At 41.1% G+C, this 20,527-nt stretch overlaps 1 protein-coding gene across 1 annotated transcript in view; it reads right to left on the bottom strand.

Annotated features, from left to right (window-relative positions):
- Positions 1–19,163, bottom strand: part of srd5a2.S (steroid-5-alpha-reductase, alpha polypeptide 2 (3-oxo-5 alpha-steroid delta 4-dehydrogenase alpha 2) S homeolog) — a 29,125-nt gene extending 9,962 nt beyond the window's left edge. Inside the window, exons 1-2 of the mRNA XM_018265247.2 lie at positions 18,213–19,163; positions 673–836 (exon numbers count right to left, since the gene is read on the bottom strand). Of these exons, the coding sequence (XP_018120736.1) occupies positions 673–836; positions 18,213–18,493 (445 nt within the window). The 5' untranslated portion in view covers positions 18,494–19,163. The remainder of the gene's footprint in view (positions 1–672; positions 837–18,212) is intronic.
- Between the last annotated feature and the right edge of the window lie 1,364 nt (positions 19,164–20,527).

Genomic DNA, 20,527 nt, shown 5'->3' with positions numbered 1-20,527 from the left:
CCCCTTTTGCACGCTTATTAAAGCTGCCCTGCCCGGGGGTTGAGTAAGAGGAATGGGGGGGCTCTTGTAGTCGAATCCACCAGTCCGAGAGACAGGTTTATCATGTGAAAATGAATGGATGAAATTTAATTTAGATAAACTGAAATTTTATGGTTTATCATGTGAAAACTCTATTGAAGTCTATGGGGAAAAAAAACTGGAATTGAATTAGAAGAAAAGTTATTTCTCCTTGAATTGAATCTCGTCCGTGAGTTTTCATGTGAAAAAACGTGAGATATCTTTTTTTCACTGAATTGAATGTGGCCCAGTTTCTTGTGTACTTCAGTGATCCTCCATTTTTACAGGTCTTTAATCACAAAACATGCAAGTGATTGTAGGAATTATTAATTAGTAATATATAATGCTCATGTATTTTATTATTATGATCCTTACACAGAGCCTACATATTCCACAAATCTTTACAGAGATTATACATTATTAAGACCAGTCCCTGCCCCAGTGGAGCTTACTTTACTTCTGCAAAACTGCCCAATGTTTAAAAATAAGCAAGAGCTTCTTTCCCCTACAGAAAAAGGTTTGGGACACCACACGGGTCTGCAAATGCAGCTTTTTACCAGTCACTATAGAAAAGCAGTGTCTCTATAAAACAATAAAATATGAACCACCAGGTACCTGATAGAAATCGTAGATCCATACACCAGTCTTTTGGATATGTAGCTACATAAACCATACAGTGTCCTTGCAGAAATCCGTTATAGGTACAGAATACAACAGCCATAAGTACTATGCGTAGGGGTGATGGTCTTCCTCTTGTGAAAGCAGAATAGATAAAAGTCCTAAGAAATATAACAAAACAAAATACATTTTCACTTGCTTGCATTTGGGGCGGCCTATAGATAATCTGTCATAATTAGCGCTGATTACATTTTTTAAAGGAAAAATGTATTTTATTTAGGGATGCACCGAATCCACTATTTTGGATTCGGCCGAACCCCCGAATCCTTTGCGAAAGATCTGGCCGAATACCGAACCAAATCCGAATCCTAATTTGCATATGCAAATTATGGGTGGGAAGAGGAAAACATTTTTATTTCTTGGTTTTGTGATAAAAAGTAACACAATTTACCTCCCCGCCCCTAATTTGCATATGCAAGGATTCGGTTCGGCTGGCCAGAAGGATTCTGCCGAATCCGAATCCTGACCGAATCCCGAACCAAATCCTGGATTCGGTGCATCCCTAATTTTATTTGACAAAAATGTAAGTTCAAGTCATAGCATACTTATTCCATTGTTATAGGTCTTAAAGAGATGGTTCACATTTAGGTTATTTTTTAGTATGTTATAGAATGGCCTATTCTTAGCAAGTCATCAATTAAAAGTTATTTAAAGGTTAAAGACCCTTTTAGAAGGCTGTATGATTGGGAAAACTGTCTCTTGTTAACATCAGGAAGTTACTCCAATTATCTGTGGCTTCCTCGCAGTCATTTAAGTTGAGTCCTGGAATCCCATCAAGCCTCCTTTTCCTTTGCTAAGCTTCCTCTTGCCTATAGTTACGCGCAGTGGAACGGAGCAGAGGTCGGCCCTAAAATGCCTCCTATTGCATAATTTGGCACGCAGGCGAATCGAATTAAAATAAATTGAGATGGGACACGGAACAGATCCACTTACAGCTCTGTGTGCCCGTGGCCTAAGACTGGAGAACTGAGTACTCTTAGGGGGCTACTTATTAAAACTCAAATTTTTTCCATTATATTTAAAATTAAAGTTTGACCTAACTCCCAACCACGGTCTGCCTCAAAGCGGACCTGTCACCTTCACATAAAAAGTGGTATAATAAAAGTTGTTTGCAAATTAAACATGGAACTCAAATAATTTTTTTCAGTAAAACATCCATTCCTGTTATAAAGGTGGTTAAATATCTGAGCTGTCAATCATATATTAGCTGTCACACCTCTATGCCTCAGGCAATTACTTTTACTTTCCATTCAGCACTTCCTACATGTCACTGCACTCCCCACATCCCCCCTCCCATCTAATGTTCTATAATTGTGTAGGGCACTGTGTATATGGGCATTAGGTCCACCATTGTGGAGTATACACAAGATTTTGGGGTTATACACAACTTGTCTTAATAACAGTGTCCACAAAATGGCTCCTGCCTGCATGCTGTAATTGTATAATTCCAAGACCGAAGGAAACAAAATTTAAATAATAGATGTAGTGTGAGTTGATAGAAAAAAAATTGGAATTATTTCTTAGGGTGACTGGACAGGTTTTTCAAATTGTTACCCAAAAAACTCACATTTATCAGATTGTCGATCGAAAACCACAAAGATTGTAAAAATGAAAACCAGTATCAAACAGCTCAAACTCCCGAAATCATGAATGTGAAAAACATGTTCAAATTGTAAAAGGGACCATCTGCCATTGGTTTTACATGACTTCGACAGGTTTTAGCATCTTTGGAGAATAATAGATTTCAAAAATGTTTGGGTTTTTTTCCCTCTAAAAATTCAAATTTTCCTTAATAAATAGGCCCCAAAATATGAGTGGTTAATCCAATTTACATTTCTGGGATAGATCCCTGTATGTGAAAAAAGGCTGCGTTAGCTATAAAATCACCAAGATATTTAATCCCTTGCCATGGGCAAAAAATAAAACACAGATTAGATATGATTATCTTGTAAATGTTGTACTACGGATCCAATACCCGGGGGGTTTTACTGGGAGGTATATTTATAAACACTGGGCAAATTTGCATATGGGTAGTAGCAAATAGCATCCAATCGTGATTGTCTTTTATTGATCAGCTGCATGTTGAACAATGAAAGTAAAAATGTGATGGACTACTGCCCAGGTGCAAATATGCCCAGCGTTTATAAACAAGTACCCCTGAAATGAGCACCCCTGTCTTTTTTTCAAGGTTTTTATTAATAGGGAGTAAGGTGTCATAGTCTACAGATGGTAGACTATAACAAATGGTTTATAATTGGTTAGTTATGGTTAGTATCTTATCACAACAGTAGGAATTGAATCGCATATTGGCAGGGGTGGGCCAAGCAAGCCGGGCTCGAGATTAGAAAGTCTTGTCTTTTTAATCTTTTTCTTTAGAGAAGTTTGAGAATTGTTAACACAAGTCAAAGCATTCTCTTCTGGCCTGGACTTTGAAGATTCAGGGGCTGCTATAAGATGCAATAGACAGTCACAATTTATTGGACCTGTTGTGGAAATCTCAGTCTGAAAACATTTGCCAAAGCCCTTTCCCCCTTTTTAACAGGGAAATTGAAGCTACTTCATGTTTGGTGATTATATTCCCAGTGCACTGTTAAAGGGGAACCAAAGCGTAACTAAAGAAGAAGGCTAGAAACATTGTACATCATTTTTCTTGGCTTCTGTACCAGCCCAAGGAAACCACAACCCTTTAGCAATAAAGATCTGTGCCCCAAAATATGCCCCAGTAGCTCCCCATCTTCTTTTCTACTGATTCACTGCCCAGGCTCTGTGCTGCTGTCAGTACCAACAGAAAATATACACTACACATAGAATATGAATGTTGTAATATGGAGTTGATTAGTAATTAATAAAGATAATTACTATATGAAAGCACAGAAAACAGAGCAACTAGCATGAGAATTTAATAATCTACTCTGTAGCATCATCTTATATTACAGGCAAACCTCATTTTCTGCTTGATAATTTGTGGCAAACCCTAAACTTATCTTCTCAAAAGCTGCTCAGAGCCCACTGAGCAAGTGAGTGTCGCAGACACTTTCCAAGATGGTGACTGACCTGTGACAGGTTTGAAATCCTGGATCATTACTGCTATTGAGAAGCTTAAACTTTAGGCTGGTGCAAAAAAGTCATTATATAAAATATGGAATTTTTAGCCAAATAAATTTTTAGGGTTTAGTTCTCCTTTAATCCCCTCTGCATAATGGACTCTTGCTTATCTGTAAGCCAAAACAGTCACAACCAATGGGTGAAGGGAGAATTTTATACATGGAGTAGCGTCAACCTTACTTTTTTGCTTAAAGGGGTTGTTCACCTCCCAAACACTTTTTTTTAGTTCAATTGTTTTCAGATTGTTCCCCAGAAATAAATTTTTTTCAATTACTTTCCATTATTTATTTTTTTACTGTTTTTCCAAAATCAAAGTTTAAATTTGAATGTTCCTGTCTGACAGCTCAGTAATTCAGGTGCAGATGCCAAACTGTTACAATTTTGCAACATTTAGTTAATACATTTCTCAGCAGCATCTCTGGAGTATTAGCAACAATTCTATCAATTCCAACAGCTGCCTGTAATGAACCCAGAGATTCTGCTCAGCAGGGACAAAGATAAGAAATGTATCAACTAAATGTATCCATTTAGAACAGTTTATAGGGTCGACGACCCCCCCACCCAGAGCTGCTTTAGAAGATGAAAAAAGACACTTTACACTTTAATATGAGAAAAAACCATTGACACATAAAAAATAGAAAGTAATTGGAATAAGTCTTTATTTCTGGTGATCTATCGGAAAGCAACTAGAAGTTGAACAACCCCTTTAAAATATAAAAAATATAGATTTTTGCTGTTAAATCGAGACATAATGTTCGGCATATGCTGAATCCATACAATTTGCTTCCTACCTCTGGAGGAAGAAGAGGATAGTTATGTTACTGCTATCTTTACTTACAGCACAGTACGAAAAAAACAAACTTCATGAATTTAAAGAGTACATATAAAAACATTTAAAAAAAACAACTCGGCAACTCTATGCCCTTATAAAAGAATATAGTTATTATAGATATGACACCAGGACCTTTCATTAAAGGTCAGTGCAGTTAGCATTTACTCAATATAACCTTCAAAGGCGTTGTTCACCTTCCAAACATGTTTTTTTTTTTCAGTTCAGTGGTTTTCAGATTGTTCCACAGAAATAAAGACAATTTTTTTCCATTATTTATTTTTTACTGTTTTTCCAAAATAGAATCTTTCAGTTCCTGTTTGTTTGTGGGCCTTTCTGTCCGAAGTTTAGTTTTCAACAAGGGAAATGCATGTTCAATTGGGTTCAGATCAGGTGACCAGAATATTCCACTTCTTTACTTCAATAAACTGGACTGGAACTGGACTGGAATAAACTGGACGTCCAGGTCTTTTTGCATTGCTGAGTTCACCAGTGCTTATTTTCTTTCTCAGGATGTAGCAAACTGTAGATTTTTCCACTCTTAATATTGTAGCAATTTCTCGGTTGGGTTTTTTCTGTTTTTGCAGCTTAAGGATGGCTTGTTTCACCTGCATGGAAAACTCTTTTGACCGCATGTTGTCAAAATCTTCCACATACAAGCAACCCCCCTCAAATCAACTCCAGGGCTTTTATCTGCTTAATTGATAATGACATAACAAAGGAATAGCCCACATTTCCCCATGAAATAGCCTTTGAGTCAATTGTCAATTGTAAGGGTAGGACTCCATGAGCGATTTTGTCACGATTTGACACGCTGCGACAAAACGAATGCGAATTGTCGCATGCGACAAAAATAAGGCAAGAGATAGAATTGTCGCATGGTGTCGCAGCATTGATCCAACGCGATCCGACTGTCGGATGCAGACGCAGCACGCAGCGTCTGCATCCGACAGTCGGATCAACGCTGCAACATCATGCGACAATTCTATCTCTTGCTTTATTTTTGTCGCATGCGTTTTGTCGCAGCACGTCGCCCGTGGAGTCCTACACTAAGTCAATTACTTTTGAGTCCCTGAAATAAAGTGATTGTGATAAAAAAAAAAAAGCTTTAGTTCCTCATAATTTTATGCAATCTTTTTGCTCAACCCACTGAATTAAAGCTGAAAGTCTGCATCTGAGTTGTTTTATTTAAAATTCATTGTGGTAATGTACAGAACCAAGATTAGAAAAAAGGTGTCTCTGTCCAAATATTTATGGAACTAACTGTATATTTATATTTTCGTAAGACCTGAGAGTGCAGCTTCTTCATATATATGCCTGGCGTCATCTAAATACTGCCATTGCAAGCATAATGTGCTGAAATATTGTTGGCGAACCTCAAGTCTCTTTTCATTCATACACTGTTTAATTCAAATGCTGCATTTTCAAGCTTCATTATTGCCAAGATTTACTGCCAGTCTTTGTAGGAGTTGACTAAATAAGTCATTATGAATCTCATTTCCACTAAGCCTTGACCTGAACTGTGCAGTTTTGTTCTGAAGTTTTGGACTGCATTTATAACTCCTAAATAGAGACTCACATCCCAACCTGAGATGCCAGGGATTTGTTTGGACGAGCATCTCTTATATGTGCAGCACTATTCATGGTGAGTCTGTATTGGCAATTATAAGCACTGTCATTAAATTGAATGATAATAAATTAGTGGTGCTCCTATTTTTATAAATAAGGGTTACTGCACTACTGGGTGCATGGGTCTGTACCTTCCAGATTATGGTTGTGTTTTAGTTTTATTGTAATATGAAGTCTGATTACTGTAGGTAAAACTTCATTTTTATACTGTTTTTGTTTAGTTTAAAGGAACACTTCTGTCTGATTATGTTATTTTAATATAAGAAAATATACTGGAGTATACAAAACAAGTCAATTAATTGTTCTACAGTTTAAAGGAGAACTAAACCCTAAAAATGAATATGGCTTATTTAATACACTGCATATATGTAGAAGTAATGATCCAGGCATTCAAAGCTGTCAAAGGAGTTTGCCATCTTGGATTTTGTTAGGAGTCTCTGCGACATGCACATACTCAGTGGGCTTTGAGCAGCTGTTGATAAGCTAAGCTTAGGGGTCACAAATCATCAAGCCGAAAATGAGGTTTGCCTGTCATATAAACTACCATAAGCTCCAGGGCTGATGAATAAATTCTGATTCTAAGTGTGCTGGTTTCTGAACTGCCATGTATCAATAATTATTTACTAACCTCAGCCTTATATTGTCCCCAAGTTTAGTAACTGATATCAGCAAAAGGCATGTGCAGTGAATCAGAAGAATAGAAGATTGGAAGCTACCGGGGGGTATCTTTGGAGGCACAGATCTTCCCTGTTCAAGGTCTGTGGTAGCCATGGGCTGGTGTAGAACCCCAAAACATAAAGTAGACATTTCAGCCCTACTTTTAAGCTTTAGTTCTACTTTACATGGGATTTATATTCATAAAAAGAGTGGTGATTCTGTTTAAATCAAAACAAGACACCTGATATAAACATGTTGATTCTTCTCTAACATTTTTAAAATAAAACGGTACGTTCTTTCCCCCTACAGGTTAAACAAGAAGCAGCTCTGATACTCTTCCTAGCAAATACTGGTGGCACGCCTGTCCACTAAGCAGAGCAGTAGCTAATGGAAAGTGAGTAAACTTAATTTTTATATAGCAAGTCCATACCTCCCAACGTTTTGGAAATAGAAAGAGGGACAAAAAGTCAGCGCCCATTTTGATGCCACACCCCCTAATTACCATGTTAATTTTACAAATTTTGCCATTTATGAAAGTTTGAACACATTTTTGCGGTTATTACAGTTTTGCTACAGTGAATTACCCATTAAAGCTGCAAGTCACAGTTTCCCCAAGAGACCGGCGTATATTAAATTGTTACAATTGTTTCTTTGCTTATTTTAAATTGTAACAAAAGTGCACCTGCAAAATATATTGTGGGCTCTCTGCCAAAAGCCAATTAAGTTAGAAACTTTGTCTTGCTGTTCAGTGCAGGAGATCAGACAGAAAGTCGCGACATTTGCTTAACAATCCAGGACTGCGGGTTGAGCTGCCAAAATCGGGACTGTCCCGCAAAAAACGGGACAGTTGGGAGGTATGCAAGTCAGGCAGAAGAATATGGAGTTAGTAAAGTTGTGGATAAATACACCTGTATACCATCTGGAAAAGTGAGTAAGCTTAATTTTGAGATAGCAAGTCTGGCAGAAGGAGATGAAGTTATTAAAGCTGTGGATAAATACACCTGTATATTATCTGCATACAAAGACAAAGGGGGCTTATTTACTACATATGTAACAGGGTGCAATGTGCAAAAAACAGCTGCAAATATTGCGGTGCCGATTCCACTGTTTGTGTCAGGATCTGCCCACTTGCTGTCATGGCTTATGACCATGCCATGTGATGTCCCGACCCCTCCCCTTTGATGACACTGTCCACCCCTTTATGAGCAGTATCAGTATTAGTATACCAGCCAGGTTGGTATACTTCAGCCAAAAATGTGGCAACCCTAGCTGCAAAGCATCAGGTTTTTAGTACTTTGCACAAAAAGGCACGTTTTATGTTCCAAAATAGAATTATTATTATTATTTTATTATTAACATGTATTTATATAGTGCCAACATATTGCGTAGCACTGTAAAGTAAATGTGATTATACAACTAAATCACATGAATTATATACATAGAACATATGGAGTTACATACATCACAATCAATACCGGTGCAAAAAGGTGAGGAAGGCCCTATGCATAGGCATACACTCTAAAGGGAAGGGAGTAATACACAAGGTGTGGGAGTGGGCAAGATCGAATTAAGTGGGTGAGAAATATGGTACTGTATGTGGTGTTGCGTTTGGTAGTTATGCAGCGTGAGGGTAGGCTTCTCGAAAGAAGTGCATTTTAAGAGATTTCTTGAAAGCAGAAAGGTTGGGAAAAAGTCAGAAAGACCGTGGGAGAGAGTTCCAGAGGAGGGGTGCAGCCCTTGCAAAGTCTTGAATGCGAGCATGTGAGGAGGTAATGAGAGAAGAGTTGAGTAGCAGGTCAGTAGAGGAGCATAGTAAGCGGTTGGGTGAGTATATAGAGATGAGTTCAGAGATGTAGGGTGGGGCAGAGTTATGAAGTGCTTTGAAAGTCAGTGTCATTAATTTGAATTTAATTCTGAAAGGTAACGGAAGCCAGTGCAGGGATTGACAGAATGGTGAGGCAGAGGAGGTTGCTGAGGTGTATGAGCCTCGCAGCAGTGTTCATTATGGACTGAAGAGGTGACAGTCTTTGGAGGGGAAGGCCAATTAAAAGAGAGTAACAGTGGTCTAGATGTGATATGATGAGAGAGTGAGTAAGAATTTTGGCAGAATCTTGGGTGATAAATGATCGTATTCTGGATATGTTCCTTAGGTGGAAGTGACATGATTTAATAAGGACCTCCAATTTCCAGATGAATGCTGCTCTGCCTGCTTTCATCATCACTATATTCATGAGGTGGGGGAGGCTTGTAATGGTTCCGCCTTCCTTCCCTGTTGCAGCTTGACCCATGTGAGCACCCACAGGCACAAGTTCTTGAGCTCCAAGCATAAGCACCTGCGATTCCCAGATGAATGCAGTGCTGTCTACTTTCGGATGCAATACTGTATAATCATTAGGTGCAACTGTGGGGAGGAAAGCAAGTACCTTAAATGAATGGATCTTTTTTTTGGGTGACTGTGGGCTTTGGGTATAACAACTGTACTTAACGGCTGTAAATTACAATTATGATTTGCGTATTCGCTGCAGCTTGCAAAGCAAAGGGTGACCAGAAGCAATGTTGGACTGGGATGTCAGGGGCCCACCAGAAAACCCTAGACCATGGGCCCACTTTTCAAACTATTATTCTTCCTTTCCTCACTCAACATCTTTATTCTCCTAGTCTTTTATCTCTACATACTATACTCAATTCTTCCATTATTAAGCCTCTTTGTTCCCATAAAGAATTAGGGAATGACCATGAAATAGGCCAAATGATTAGAAGCAAGAGGCCCACTGACACCTGGGCCCACCGGGAGTTGCGAGGGGACATGATTACACTTTACAAGTACATTAGAGGACATTATAAACAAATGGCAGGGGACCTTTTTACCCATAAAGTGGATCACCGTACCAGAGGCCACCTCTTTAGACTAGAAGAAAAGAACTTTCATTTGAAGCAACGTAGGGGGTTCTTCACAGTCAGGACAGTGAGGTTGTGGAATGCACTGCCGGGTGATTGTCAGGACTTACCAGTATAATCCAGACGTAGAAGAGGCTGGAGCAGAAGTTAATGAACCCACAAGCGCCTCACACAACCGCTACCCACCTGGAGTGGAACAGGGAGCAGGGTTGTGGAGAGTAGCCAGTGAGACGATCAGCGAAGTACAAGGGATGAGGCAAAAGTCGTAGTCAGGAGATCCGAGGTCAAAAGGCAGGCAGAAATATTCGTAGTCGATAAACAGGCAAGAAGGTCGAGACAGGCAGCAGTAATCAAAGTCCGGGTTCAGGCAAGGGTCAATAATCGGGAATTCAAGTTCAGAGTCGCTAGGGTTTCAGTCGAAATAACCTAATAACCAGGCAATGCATGTTAATCTGGTTTGGGTTTAAATGCAGAAGTTTTGGCGCCAAACTGGCGTCATTGCGCTGACGTCGCGGAGCTGACGCCAGCGCGTCCGTCACAGGCGTTTCCGCCTACGTCCTTGCGCCCGCGACTGTCGCCGGCGCCTCCGCGTCCGCGACCGTCGCCATCGTCCCGCGTCAGACGCCGACGCGCATTAGCGCGTCCGCGCCTACGCCGGACAGGACGCAAGCATGCGTTCTCACATTGCCCCCCATCAAGGAGCGGCCTCAGGACGCGACCACCAGAAGGCTTACCAGGGTGAGTTCTATGGAATTTCTCCAGCAACTCAGGAGCGTGGATATTCGACGTTGGTTCCCAGGAATTTTCTTCCGGACCGTAACCCTTCCATCTCACCAGGTACTGGAGCTGCTTGCCTCTTAGTCTGGAATCCAGGATCTCCTCAACCTCAAATTCTTCCTGACCGTTGACCACCACAGGTAACGGAGGAGGAGCCGAACGCCCAGGAAATCGGAATGTTGAAGCTGGTTTTAGAAGAGCAGCATGAAACACTGGATGGATGTGCCAGGAAGCTGGAAGTTTGAGTTGAAAGGCCACAGAATTGATTTGGCGAATAATAGGGAAGGGACCCAGGAAACGCTGACCCAACTTCCTACTGGGACAAGAAAGCTTAAGGTTAACAGTTGATAACCAAACACGGTCACCCACCTTGAACTCTGGATCCCCTCTCCGTCTCCGATCGGCATACATCTTGAATTTTTGTTGGGCCTGCTTCATGTTTTCCTGGATCTTTTGAAAATTATTGGATAAGAAGTTTAATCGGTCTTTGACAGCAGGAACTAAAATGTCAGAAACAATGGCAGAGGGAAAAGTTACTGGATGAAAACCATAGTTTGCGAAGAAGGGGGACTGATTGATTGAAGAATGATGGGAATTATTATAAGCGAACTCGGCTAAGGGAAGAAGATTCACCCAGTCATCTTGGAGGTATGAAGAATAACATCTCAGATATTGCTCAAGAGTCTGATTAGTTCGTTCGGTCTGACCATTGGACTGGGGATGAAAGGCAGAGGAAAGGGACACCGAAATCTTGAGTGCTCCACACAACGATCTCCAAAACTGAGAAGTGAATTGTGGTCCACGATCCGACACCACCTCATCCGGAAGACCATGGAGCCTTACCACTTCCTTAATGAAGGTATCAGCAGTCTCAGAAGCAGAAGGAAGTCTAGGTAACGACTTGAAATGAGCCATTTTTGTTAAACGGTCCACAAAAACGACAATCGTGGAACAATCACAAGACGATGGCAAATCAGAAATGAAATCCAAAGAAACCGAACCCCATGGACGAGAAGGCACCGGCAGAGGTTGTAGAAGACCAATAGGCCCGAGAATGGGAGTCCTTGGACCTAGAGCAGACTTCACAAGACGAAACAAATTGAAAACAGTCCTTAGCCAACCCAGGCCACCAGAATAGTCTCTTAGCCAGGATAATAGTTTTCTTGATACCTGGATGACCTGCCAATCTTGAATCATGAACATTCTTGAGGACCTCTAAGCGCATAGGTTCAGGAACAAAAATTTTACCTTGATGAAGAAGAAGACCCTCCTTGGAAACTAACGATGGTTCAGAGAGATTTAAGGAAGCGTCTTTAATTCCATCAACCAGGGTAGACTGTAGCAGGAGAAAATTATTAGAGTTTAAAATTGTTTCAGGAACCAAGGACGGCTCGTCTTCAGAAGAAAACATACGGGACAAAGCATCTGCTTTCACATTCTTAGACCCAGGTCGATATGTAAGATGAAAATTGAATCGCTTGTCTGGGTCTCAACCTCTTGGCCGAACGTAAGTACTCCAGATTCCTATGATCCGTGAAGATGAGGATTGGATGTTTAGATCCTTCAAGGAGATACCTCCACTCTTCAAGTGCTAACTTAATGGCAAGTAATTCACGATCTGCAACATCATAGTTACATTCGCTCTTGGCCAGTTTACGAGAAAAAAAAGCGACAGGATGCAGATCCTCCTGAAACCCAGCTCTTTGCGATAACACAGCACCCACCGCAAGCTCTGAAGCGTCAACTTCCAGGATGAAGGGAAGGGAAACGTCAGGATGATGAAGAATTGGGCCTGAAGTGAAGAGTGCCTTCAATTTCTCAAAGGCCGTCTGAGCTTGTGGTGACCAACAAAACTTTTGATTGTTACGAGTCAACTCAGTAATTGGAAGAATAACCTGGGAAATTTTTTTTATAAATTTCCTATAAAAATTTGCAAAACCAATAAAACGTTGGACAGCTTTCTTGGAAGAAGGAATTGGCCAGTCAAGAATTGCGGAGATCTTCCTGGAGTCCATCTGAATTCCCTGCGGAGAAAGGAGAAAACCCAAAAAGTCCACAGATGTCTGTTCAAAGACACATTTCTCAATCTTAGCATAAAGCTGATGAATACGTAGACGAGCCAGCACCTTTTTTAAATGTGATCTGTGTTCCTCCAAAGAATTAGAAAAAACAAGGATATCATCCAAATATATGATAACGAATATGTCGAGGAAGTCTCTGAAAACATCATTGACAAAATGTTGAAACGTTGCAGGAGCGTTGCAAAGACCAAAGGGCATGACCAGGTATTCAAAATGCCCATAACGAGTACGAAAAGCTGTCTTCCACTCATCACCTTCTCTTATTCTGACGAGATTGTATGCGCCACGGAGATCCAGTTTAGAAAAGATCTTAGCCTCCGCCAAACGTTGAAAAAGTTCAGGAATAAGAGGAAGTGGATAACGATTCTTAACAGTGATCTTGTTCAGATCCCGGTAATCAATACACGGCCTTAAAGAATGATCTTTTTTTTCAACAAAGAAGATCCCAGCTCCTGCTGGAGAAGAAGATTGTCGAATGGAGCCTTAGGCTAGATTCTCATCTAAATAAGAACGAAGTTCCGATAGTTCAGACTCGGACAACGGATAAACTCGTCCAAAAGGAATCTGAGCCCCTGGAAGAAGATTAATAGGACAATCATAAATACGATGAGGAGGCAACTTGTCTGCCCCTTTCTTATTGAAAACGTCCGTAAATTCCCAGTAAGCTTGAGGAAGAAGATTATGAATTTCGGAAGCAGGAGATAAAGAACAGACTCAAAAATTTGAAAGAAAGTTCACTTCACCGGTAGTCCAGTTGATGGACGGGTTGTGTTTCTGCAACCAGGGTAGACCCAGAATGACGGGAAATAGAGGCGAAGAAACCACATCAAAGTTCATGACTTCAGTATGCCCTTTATTTAACACAACAAAAAGTGAGACGGTCTCTTGCACCACAGGGCCCGAGGTAATCAGAGAACCATCTGCCACACGGAGGGCTATGGGGTTCTTTCTGGACTGGAGTGGGATCTGGAACTGTAGCGCCACTTTATTGTCCAGGAAACACCCGCTGGCCCCAGAATCAAGGATTGCTTGAAGCTCTACCCGCTTGTCTCCCCACTGCAAAGATAAAGAGACAGTCAGGAGAGGCACGGGAATATGGCAACTGGAAAAGTCTCTTTCGAAAATCCTCTTACCCGTTGGACGAATCGGACAACCCCGAAGCAAGTGACCTGCCTGTCCACAATAAAGGCAGAGGTTGAGTCTGCGACGTCTGATCCGTTCCTCTGGAGTTAACGCAGATCTAATGGCTCCAATCTGCATTGGCTCTGGGGCTGCACTGAAGACGGGTGGTGGAACAGCTGGAGGAAAAGTGGAAGGCATTCGGATAGGAGGTGGAGCGGTTGGTAACATCCAAGACTGAGGTGGAAGACCTGCTCTTTCTGCCTCTTCTTCCTCTCTGCGCTCCCTGAGCCTCCGATCGAGTTGGATGGCCAGACAGATGAGGTCTTCCAGACTGTCGGGAATGCCAGTACGGGCCAATTCATTTTTAGTTCAGAAGAAAGGCCGAAGCGATACTGGTTCTTAAGCGCAGCCGGATTCCACTCCGTGTCATCTGCCCATTGCCGGAATTCCAGGGTGTAGTCTTCCGCTGGACGGTTACCTTGCTTCAAGGCACGCAGGGCGGCTTCAGCAGTAGTGGCTCTGTGCGGATCGTCAAAAAGAACTGCCATGGCATCAAAGAAGGAGTCAACTGTGGACAATGCAGGACTATGGCGATCCATAAGACGAAAGGCCCACGTCTGTGGTTCTCCCGTCAGAAAGGAGATAATCACCCCGACCCGGGTCTGCTCAGAGGGATAGGTGTGAGGCTTGAGTGTAAACAGTAGCTTACAATTGCTCCTAAAATTCCGGAACAACTTCCGATCACCCGCAAACTTCTCCGGAAAGGCCACCTTAGGTTCCGAAATCTCAGAAGTGATTACCTGGACTTCCGCTGGAACCGGAGGAGTTGCAGCTGCCGTGGACGGAAGAACAACCGGTGGTTGGGTCCTAATGTGCTCCTGTAGCTGAGCATAGCCACTTTGCAGCTCCCGGACGGCTTGCGTAAGAGAAGATAGTTGTTGCGTCAGGACTGCAAACGGGGACGCCCCTTCAGCTGGATCCATCTTTGGCCTGGTTATACTGTCAGGACTTACCAGTATAATCCAGACGTAGAAGAGGCTGGAGCAGAAGTTAATGAACCCACAAGCGCCTCACACAACCGCTACCCACCTGGAGTGGAACAGGGAGCAGGGTTGTGGAGAGTAGCCAGTGAGACGATCAGCGAAGTACAAGGGATGAGGCAAAAGTCGTAGTCAGGAGTTCCGAGGTCAAAAGGCAGGCAGAAATATTCGTAGTCGATAAACAGGCAAGAAGGTCGAGACAGGCGGCAGTAATCAAAGTCCGGGTTCAGGCAAGGGTCAATAATCGGGAATTCAAGTTCAGAGTCGCTAGGGTTTCAGTCGAAATAACCTAATAACCAGGCAATGCATGTTAATCTGGTTTGGGTTTAAATGCAGAAGTTTTGGCGCCAAACTGGCGTCATTGCGGTGACGTCGCGGAGCTGACGCCAGCGCGTCCGTCACAGGCGTTTCCGCCTACGTCCTTGCGCCCGCGACCGTCGCCGGCGCCTCCGCGTCCGCGACCGTCGCCAGCGTCCCGCGTCAGACGCCGACGCGCATTAGCGCGTCCGCGCCTGCGCCGGACAGGACGCAAGCATGCGTTCTCACAGTGATGTTGTGATGGCTGATTCTGTTAATGCCTTTAAGAATGGATGATTTTTTGGACAGACATAATATCAAAGGCTATTGTGATACTAAGCTCTATAGTTAGTATAGGTATGGGTATATAGAATTTAATTAATTAAAAGTAGGGAGGGGTATGTGTATGGATGCTGGGTTTTCATTTGGAGGGGTTGAACTTGATGGACTTTGTCTTTTTTCAACCCAATTTAACTATGTAACTATGTAACTATGGTATCCCAGGGGGCCAGTCCGACACTGACCAGAAGCAATGGCAAAGAGGACGATAAACTATATTTTCATTTAACCTTTTCTACAAAGTTCAAGGAAAGCCTGGAGGCAATGAATGACTACTGGACCACTCTCAATACTGTACCAATATCACATTTGCTTTTTTTCCACATTTTCACACTAAAATCTGCTCTTTGTGTTTCTTCACACAGGCCAGTGGTTTGCCTCTCAGTACAATTTTACAAAGCAGCAGATGAGAGTGGCAAGAAAAACTGTTTCCCCAACCCTGTGTGCCATTAGACTAAAATTCATCTGCAGATTAAACTTTGTTAAGGTTACAATAAGACCAATGAGATTGTGACATTTAAAAGCAATTGCTCAGCAGAGCATTACTGCAAAGGAAAGGCCATACAGTATATGCCTATGGGTTTTCAAGGTTTCTGAACTTGGTTTGGTTGAGAGAACTATTTGCCAATAAACGTGAGTGGTTTATCAGCCACTGCTGGGTACAGGCTCATCTACCTGAACTATTGTTTTAAAAATGTAACATCAGATATCCTGGGTTATATCAGTTAGTAATTGATAAACTAAAACATATACATTGGGAACTAGATAATATACAATGTATTCTCTAGCAAAAACAATATAAAAGTTGGCTGGCCAGCCTACCACTCTAAACACACATCAGTTAAAATGTGATAAAATCAATATACCACAGAATAACATCACAACAACACCAGATATGGAATCCAGTACTTCCTAGGAAAATATTATTTTCAGTAATGATTTGGGACACAAATAGAAACCTGCAATGGCAATCACTCACGGGTCTCTGTAAAAAGTCACATAGTCCCAGGTTTGTTCACGTTCTGTCCCAAATATAATCCCTTTACTCTGTTTTAGTTTCCTAGCATTCCTTTGGGTACCTTAGTGAAATTAAATTTGAATTAACCCTTGCAAGCAGATAGCTGGAGACATTTCAAACTACACTTCAGAACAAAATGTGAAAAAATATAAGACCCAATGGCAAATTGTCTTAGAATACCAGTGTCCATCATCAAAAATGCAGGCGGTCTGTGTGTGGACCCTTCGATCTGTTGATGCAGTCCTAGCACTTAAATCTGCCCAATCGGCATCTGACTGATTTTTGGCTAGATATCGATCAGGGAAGCCCATTGGAGGGTCCTATACAAACCTTGATCTGTCAGCAGCTTTTATCAGCCCATGTATGGTCATCTTAAGAATCAGTTTACTTAATTTTGCACAGACATCAAGAAACAAGCAACTTTAATAATATCTGAGTTGTAAATGTATAGTTATTACTATTTTTGAGAAAAAGAATGGTTTACCTCCTCAACAGAAAAGTAACCCAGACTTAACCCAATTTATTTAGCTGTCTTAGCTTGGGAATGAAAAATGAATAGCCACTACACTAACATCACCATATCAGACAAACAGTGATGTCAATATTTGGACATACTCTTATTGATTTATTTTATTTTCAAAACTTAACTCTTCAGCCAACAATTTTAACACAACTGGTCAACTGGTGACCAACAGATTGAATGCAGCCCTACAAAGGATTCCATTGCTCCTATCCTGCTCAAGAACTTCTCAGACTTCTTTATTTTATCACAAGCAGCTTATTGAATCATTACTCCACTCAATGAAAAAGTGGGAACACTGCTAATTAAGGACATACTGTAGTTTTGTTTTCTCAGAATACCCTGAATATTGGTCACAGATTTATAGATTATGCCATTTTGTTAGTTAAAATCATTTAAGCATTTCAGGAAATAGCTATTTTTTCTACCAGGATCATGATAGATTGTTGATCAGAATAATTTTACATTAAGATCTGGCTTTGCAGCGACCAAACGTGCTATAAAGACGGGCTTTTTTTAACATTAATGGGGGGATGTAATAAAAGTAGCAACGAGCAAAACAATTCGCACCAATAAGAATAAAAATCAAAAAAAACTTTCAAAGTAATATTGTTCCTTAAACTGTTATTACATTGCACATTTTAATTGTGCAATTCGAATTTTAATTGCACGCTCTTTAAGAAGTACTTAAAGGTGTCGTAATCTTTTGGAGCAAACATAACGACTTTTTCAGTAAGATGTTTTATTACATTTACTGAGCATTGGCACAAACTATAAAATTCGCAAACGTTCTTCCACTGTCGGAAGTGGTCGCTAAATAGTTTCCAGGTTCACAAAAGCTATATTTAATTCGCCCAAAGCAAAATTTGTTTGTGCAAAGGCATAACTTTTCACATTAAGAATAGTTTTTCCGTTACCGACTTTTATTACATTCCCCCGCAAGTGTTTAAACCTACAGGAAAAAGTGTAACTCCACTGGAGCAGGGACTGATGTAAATGATGTAAATGATATATAATTCATATAAAGCACTGAGTAAATGTGTCGGTGGTATATAAATAACATATAATAAGAAACAATTCTGAGGTAAAATGATAATCTACATAATGTTCTGTTCTCCTGCCCACATAGGAATAGATTTGGAGATGGAAATTGTGGTGCCCTTACCTGTGAAAATAGTGTCCACAGAACATGAATGAAAGCATCTTGCAGCCAAGGGAACTGCATTGCTGTCTGTACAGTATAACAACAACCGGCACCAAGAAGGAGGGTAACTCTTGAATAAACCAGCCATACCTTGCCGAGACCATGAATTCATTTTGCTTCTTGCCAGTGGCAACATGTTTCCCATAAGCAGCAGGATAAGTGAACTGTCTGATTAGGAAGACAACGCTAATAATGGCAAGGCACAAGCTCATGTAATAGTCCATATCCTGGTTGCACTGCATTGTGTGCTTCCCTTTTGGTCCTGGCACAGAGCGTCAGCTTCCTCTACCTGCCTGTGAGATACAGTGTACAATACTCATAGCCACCTCTCCATCCCCTCCTATATATACTGCCAGGAACTCTATTCCACACCAGGTATCTTTGAAGGGAACTTGCTCCAAATGCCCTGCAATAACTCCAACTTCCTTTAGGAGAAAAAAAAAATCAGAAGAGAAGCATTAGTGTTTTCTGCTTCTAAATAGAAAAAATGACTGCAGTCTGATTTTAAAAAATGGAAAAGTTCACCTTTCTCAGCGAATTGGAAACTTGGCTCACATAATTGCGGTTTTAACAACTTTAGCTATATGATGTAAGTGTTCAGCTCACCATGAACCCAGCCTTGGAATGTGGGAGAGCAGGTCAGATTAATTTTTTTATCCCCCAGTATTGTAGTGAACCCTGTGCTAGGCTGGATTTTCCCTATCTTGTTCTCACACAGCAACGCCTTTAGGAATATTTGCCAAGATTTATAAATGTTTTCAGGGACACTGTGTAACAAAGTTGCACATTACTGGGACTGTTTAGTACAGTGTAGCACATCAGAAATGTACTTTAAGAAAAAATGACCAAATTCCACAATAAACTATTATTTGTTAGAACACCTCCTAACGTAAAAGACCCCCACAGCATAAATACACAACATAACACATCTGTTGGAAAAGGAAGGTCATTGTTGGCAACTCAGGCAAATTCTTGTGACCCTGAACAATTCATCTCCAAGTGTCCCATCATACTTAGGGGCAGATTTATCAAAATGTGACATTAGGGTTCACCACAGAAAAACCCACTTTCTATTCATTCCTATGACATTTTAGAAGCTTATTTATCAATGAGTGAAAGCTCACTATTTGATAAATACGATAGGGATGAATAGATAGTGGGTAAGTTTTTCACAGTTTGATAAATCTGCCCCTTAGTGTGCCTATACTATAATAGCTGCCTTGCTTGCTGTAGAAATTAAAAAATGTGGGATACACTCCACCGTGTATAACTATTTACATCATCACTTCAACTTTTTGGGCTGGCTCCCTCTTACAATCTATACATAATAAAGCAATTGGGCTTCTGTTATGGGTAGTTATAACGAAGTAGTAATTATCGAAGTAATAACGCATTTGATCGAATTCGATTCGAAGTTCTTCCCATATAAACTTTGATTATTCAAAGTCCACCAATTGACGCCAAGTAGGTTGGAGGAGGTCCCACCTTAGGCTAAAACAGCAATTCGGCAGGTTTTAGATGGCGAATGGTTGAAGTCGAAGACAGTACATGATAAATTTCGATATTCAAATTTTCTAATTTTCTGGAACTTGAAATTCGTATTTTTTTAATTCAAAAATTCACCTCAACCTTTGATAAATCTGCCCTTGGTGTTTTAGGGGAATATGACACACATAGGGGCACATTTACTATGGGTCGAATATCGAGGGCCTGGGGAGGAGGGGAAGTTCCTACAGCAGGATGGAACCTCAGCTCTAGATGCAGGGAAGATTCTGATCCTTTTTTCTGGCTGGCAGTGATTTTTAAAATATCTCCTCCAGTAGTACTTTTAACAGGCTGATGTTCCAGAAACTATGGGGCAAATTCACTAAAGCGTGAAGCGCCTAACGCTAGCACAAATTCGCCAGCGTGACGTCATTTCGTTACTTCGCTGATTTACGCAACGGCAGCGCAACTTCGCTACCATTCGCCTCCCTGGGGTAAATTCACTAACCTGCGGAGTTGCGATAGCGCAGGCTTCGCCGCACTTCATCAGGGCGCCGCTAATTCACTAAAATCTGAAGTTGCGCTCAGGGAGACGAAAAATAGTGAAGTTGCACTAGTGTTAATTCGTTAAGCAATGCGAAGTTGCGCTAGCGATGCCTAATTTGCATACTGCGCCAAGTTAAAGTATAATGGACGTATGTGTAGCAGTAAATACATTACACTATACAAGGCTGGTAAAGCTTCATAAAATAAAATAGAGTTGCTATTTTGCCCTATACATGTGCCCACTG

This window comes from Xenopus laevis, chromosome 5S (genome assembly GCF_017654675.1).
Source record: "Xenopus laevis strain J_2021 chromosome 5S, Xenopus_laevis_v10.1, whole genome shotgun sequence".
NCBI classification, from domain to species: domain Eukaryota; kingdom Metazoa; phylum Chordata; class Amphibia; order Anura; family Pipidae; genus Xenopus; species Xenopus laevis.
This window is presented reverse-complemented; position numbering and strand designations above follow the sequence as displayed.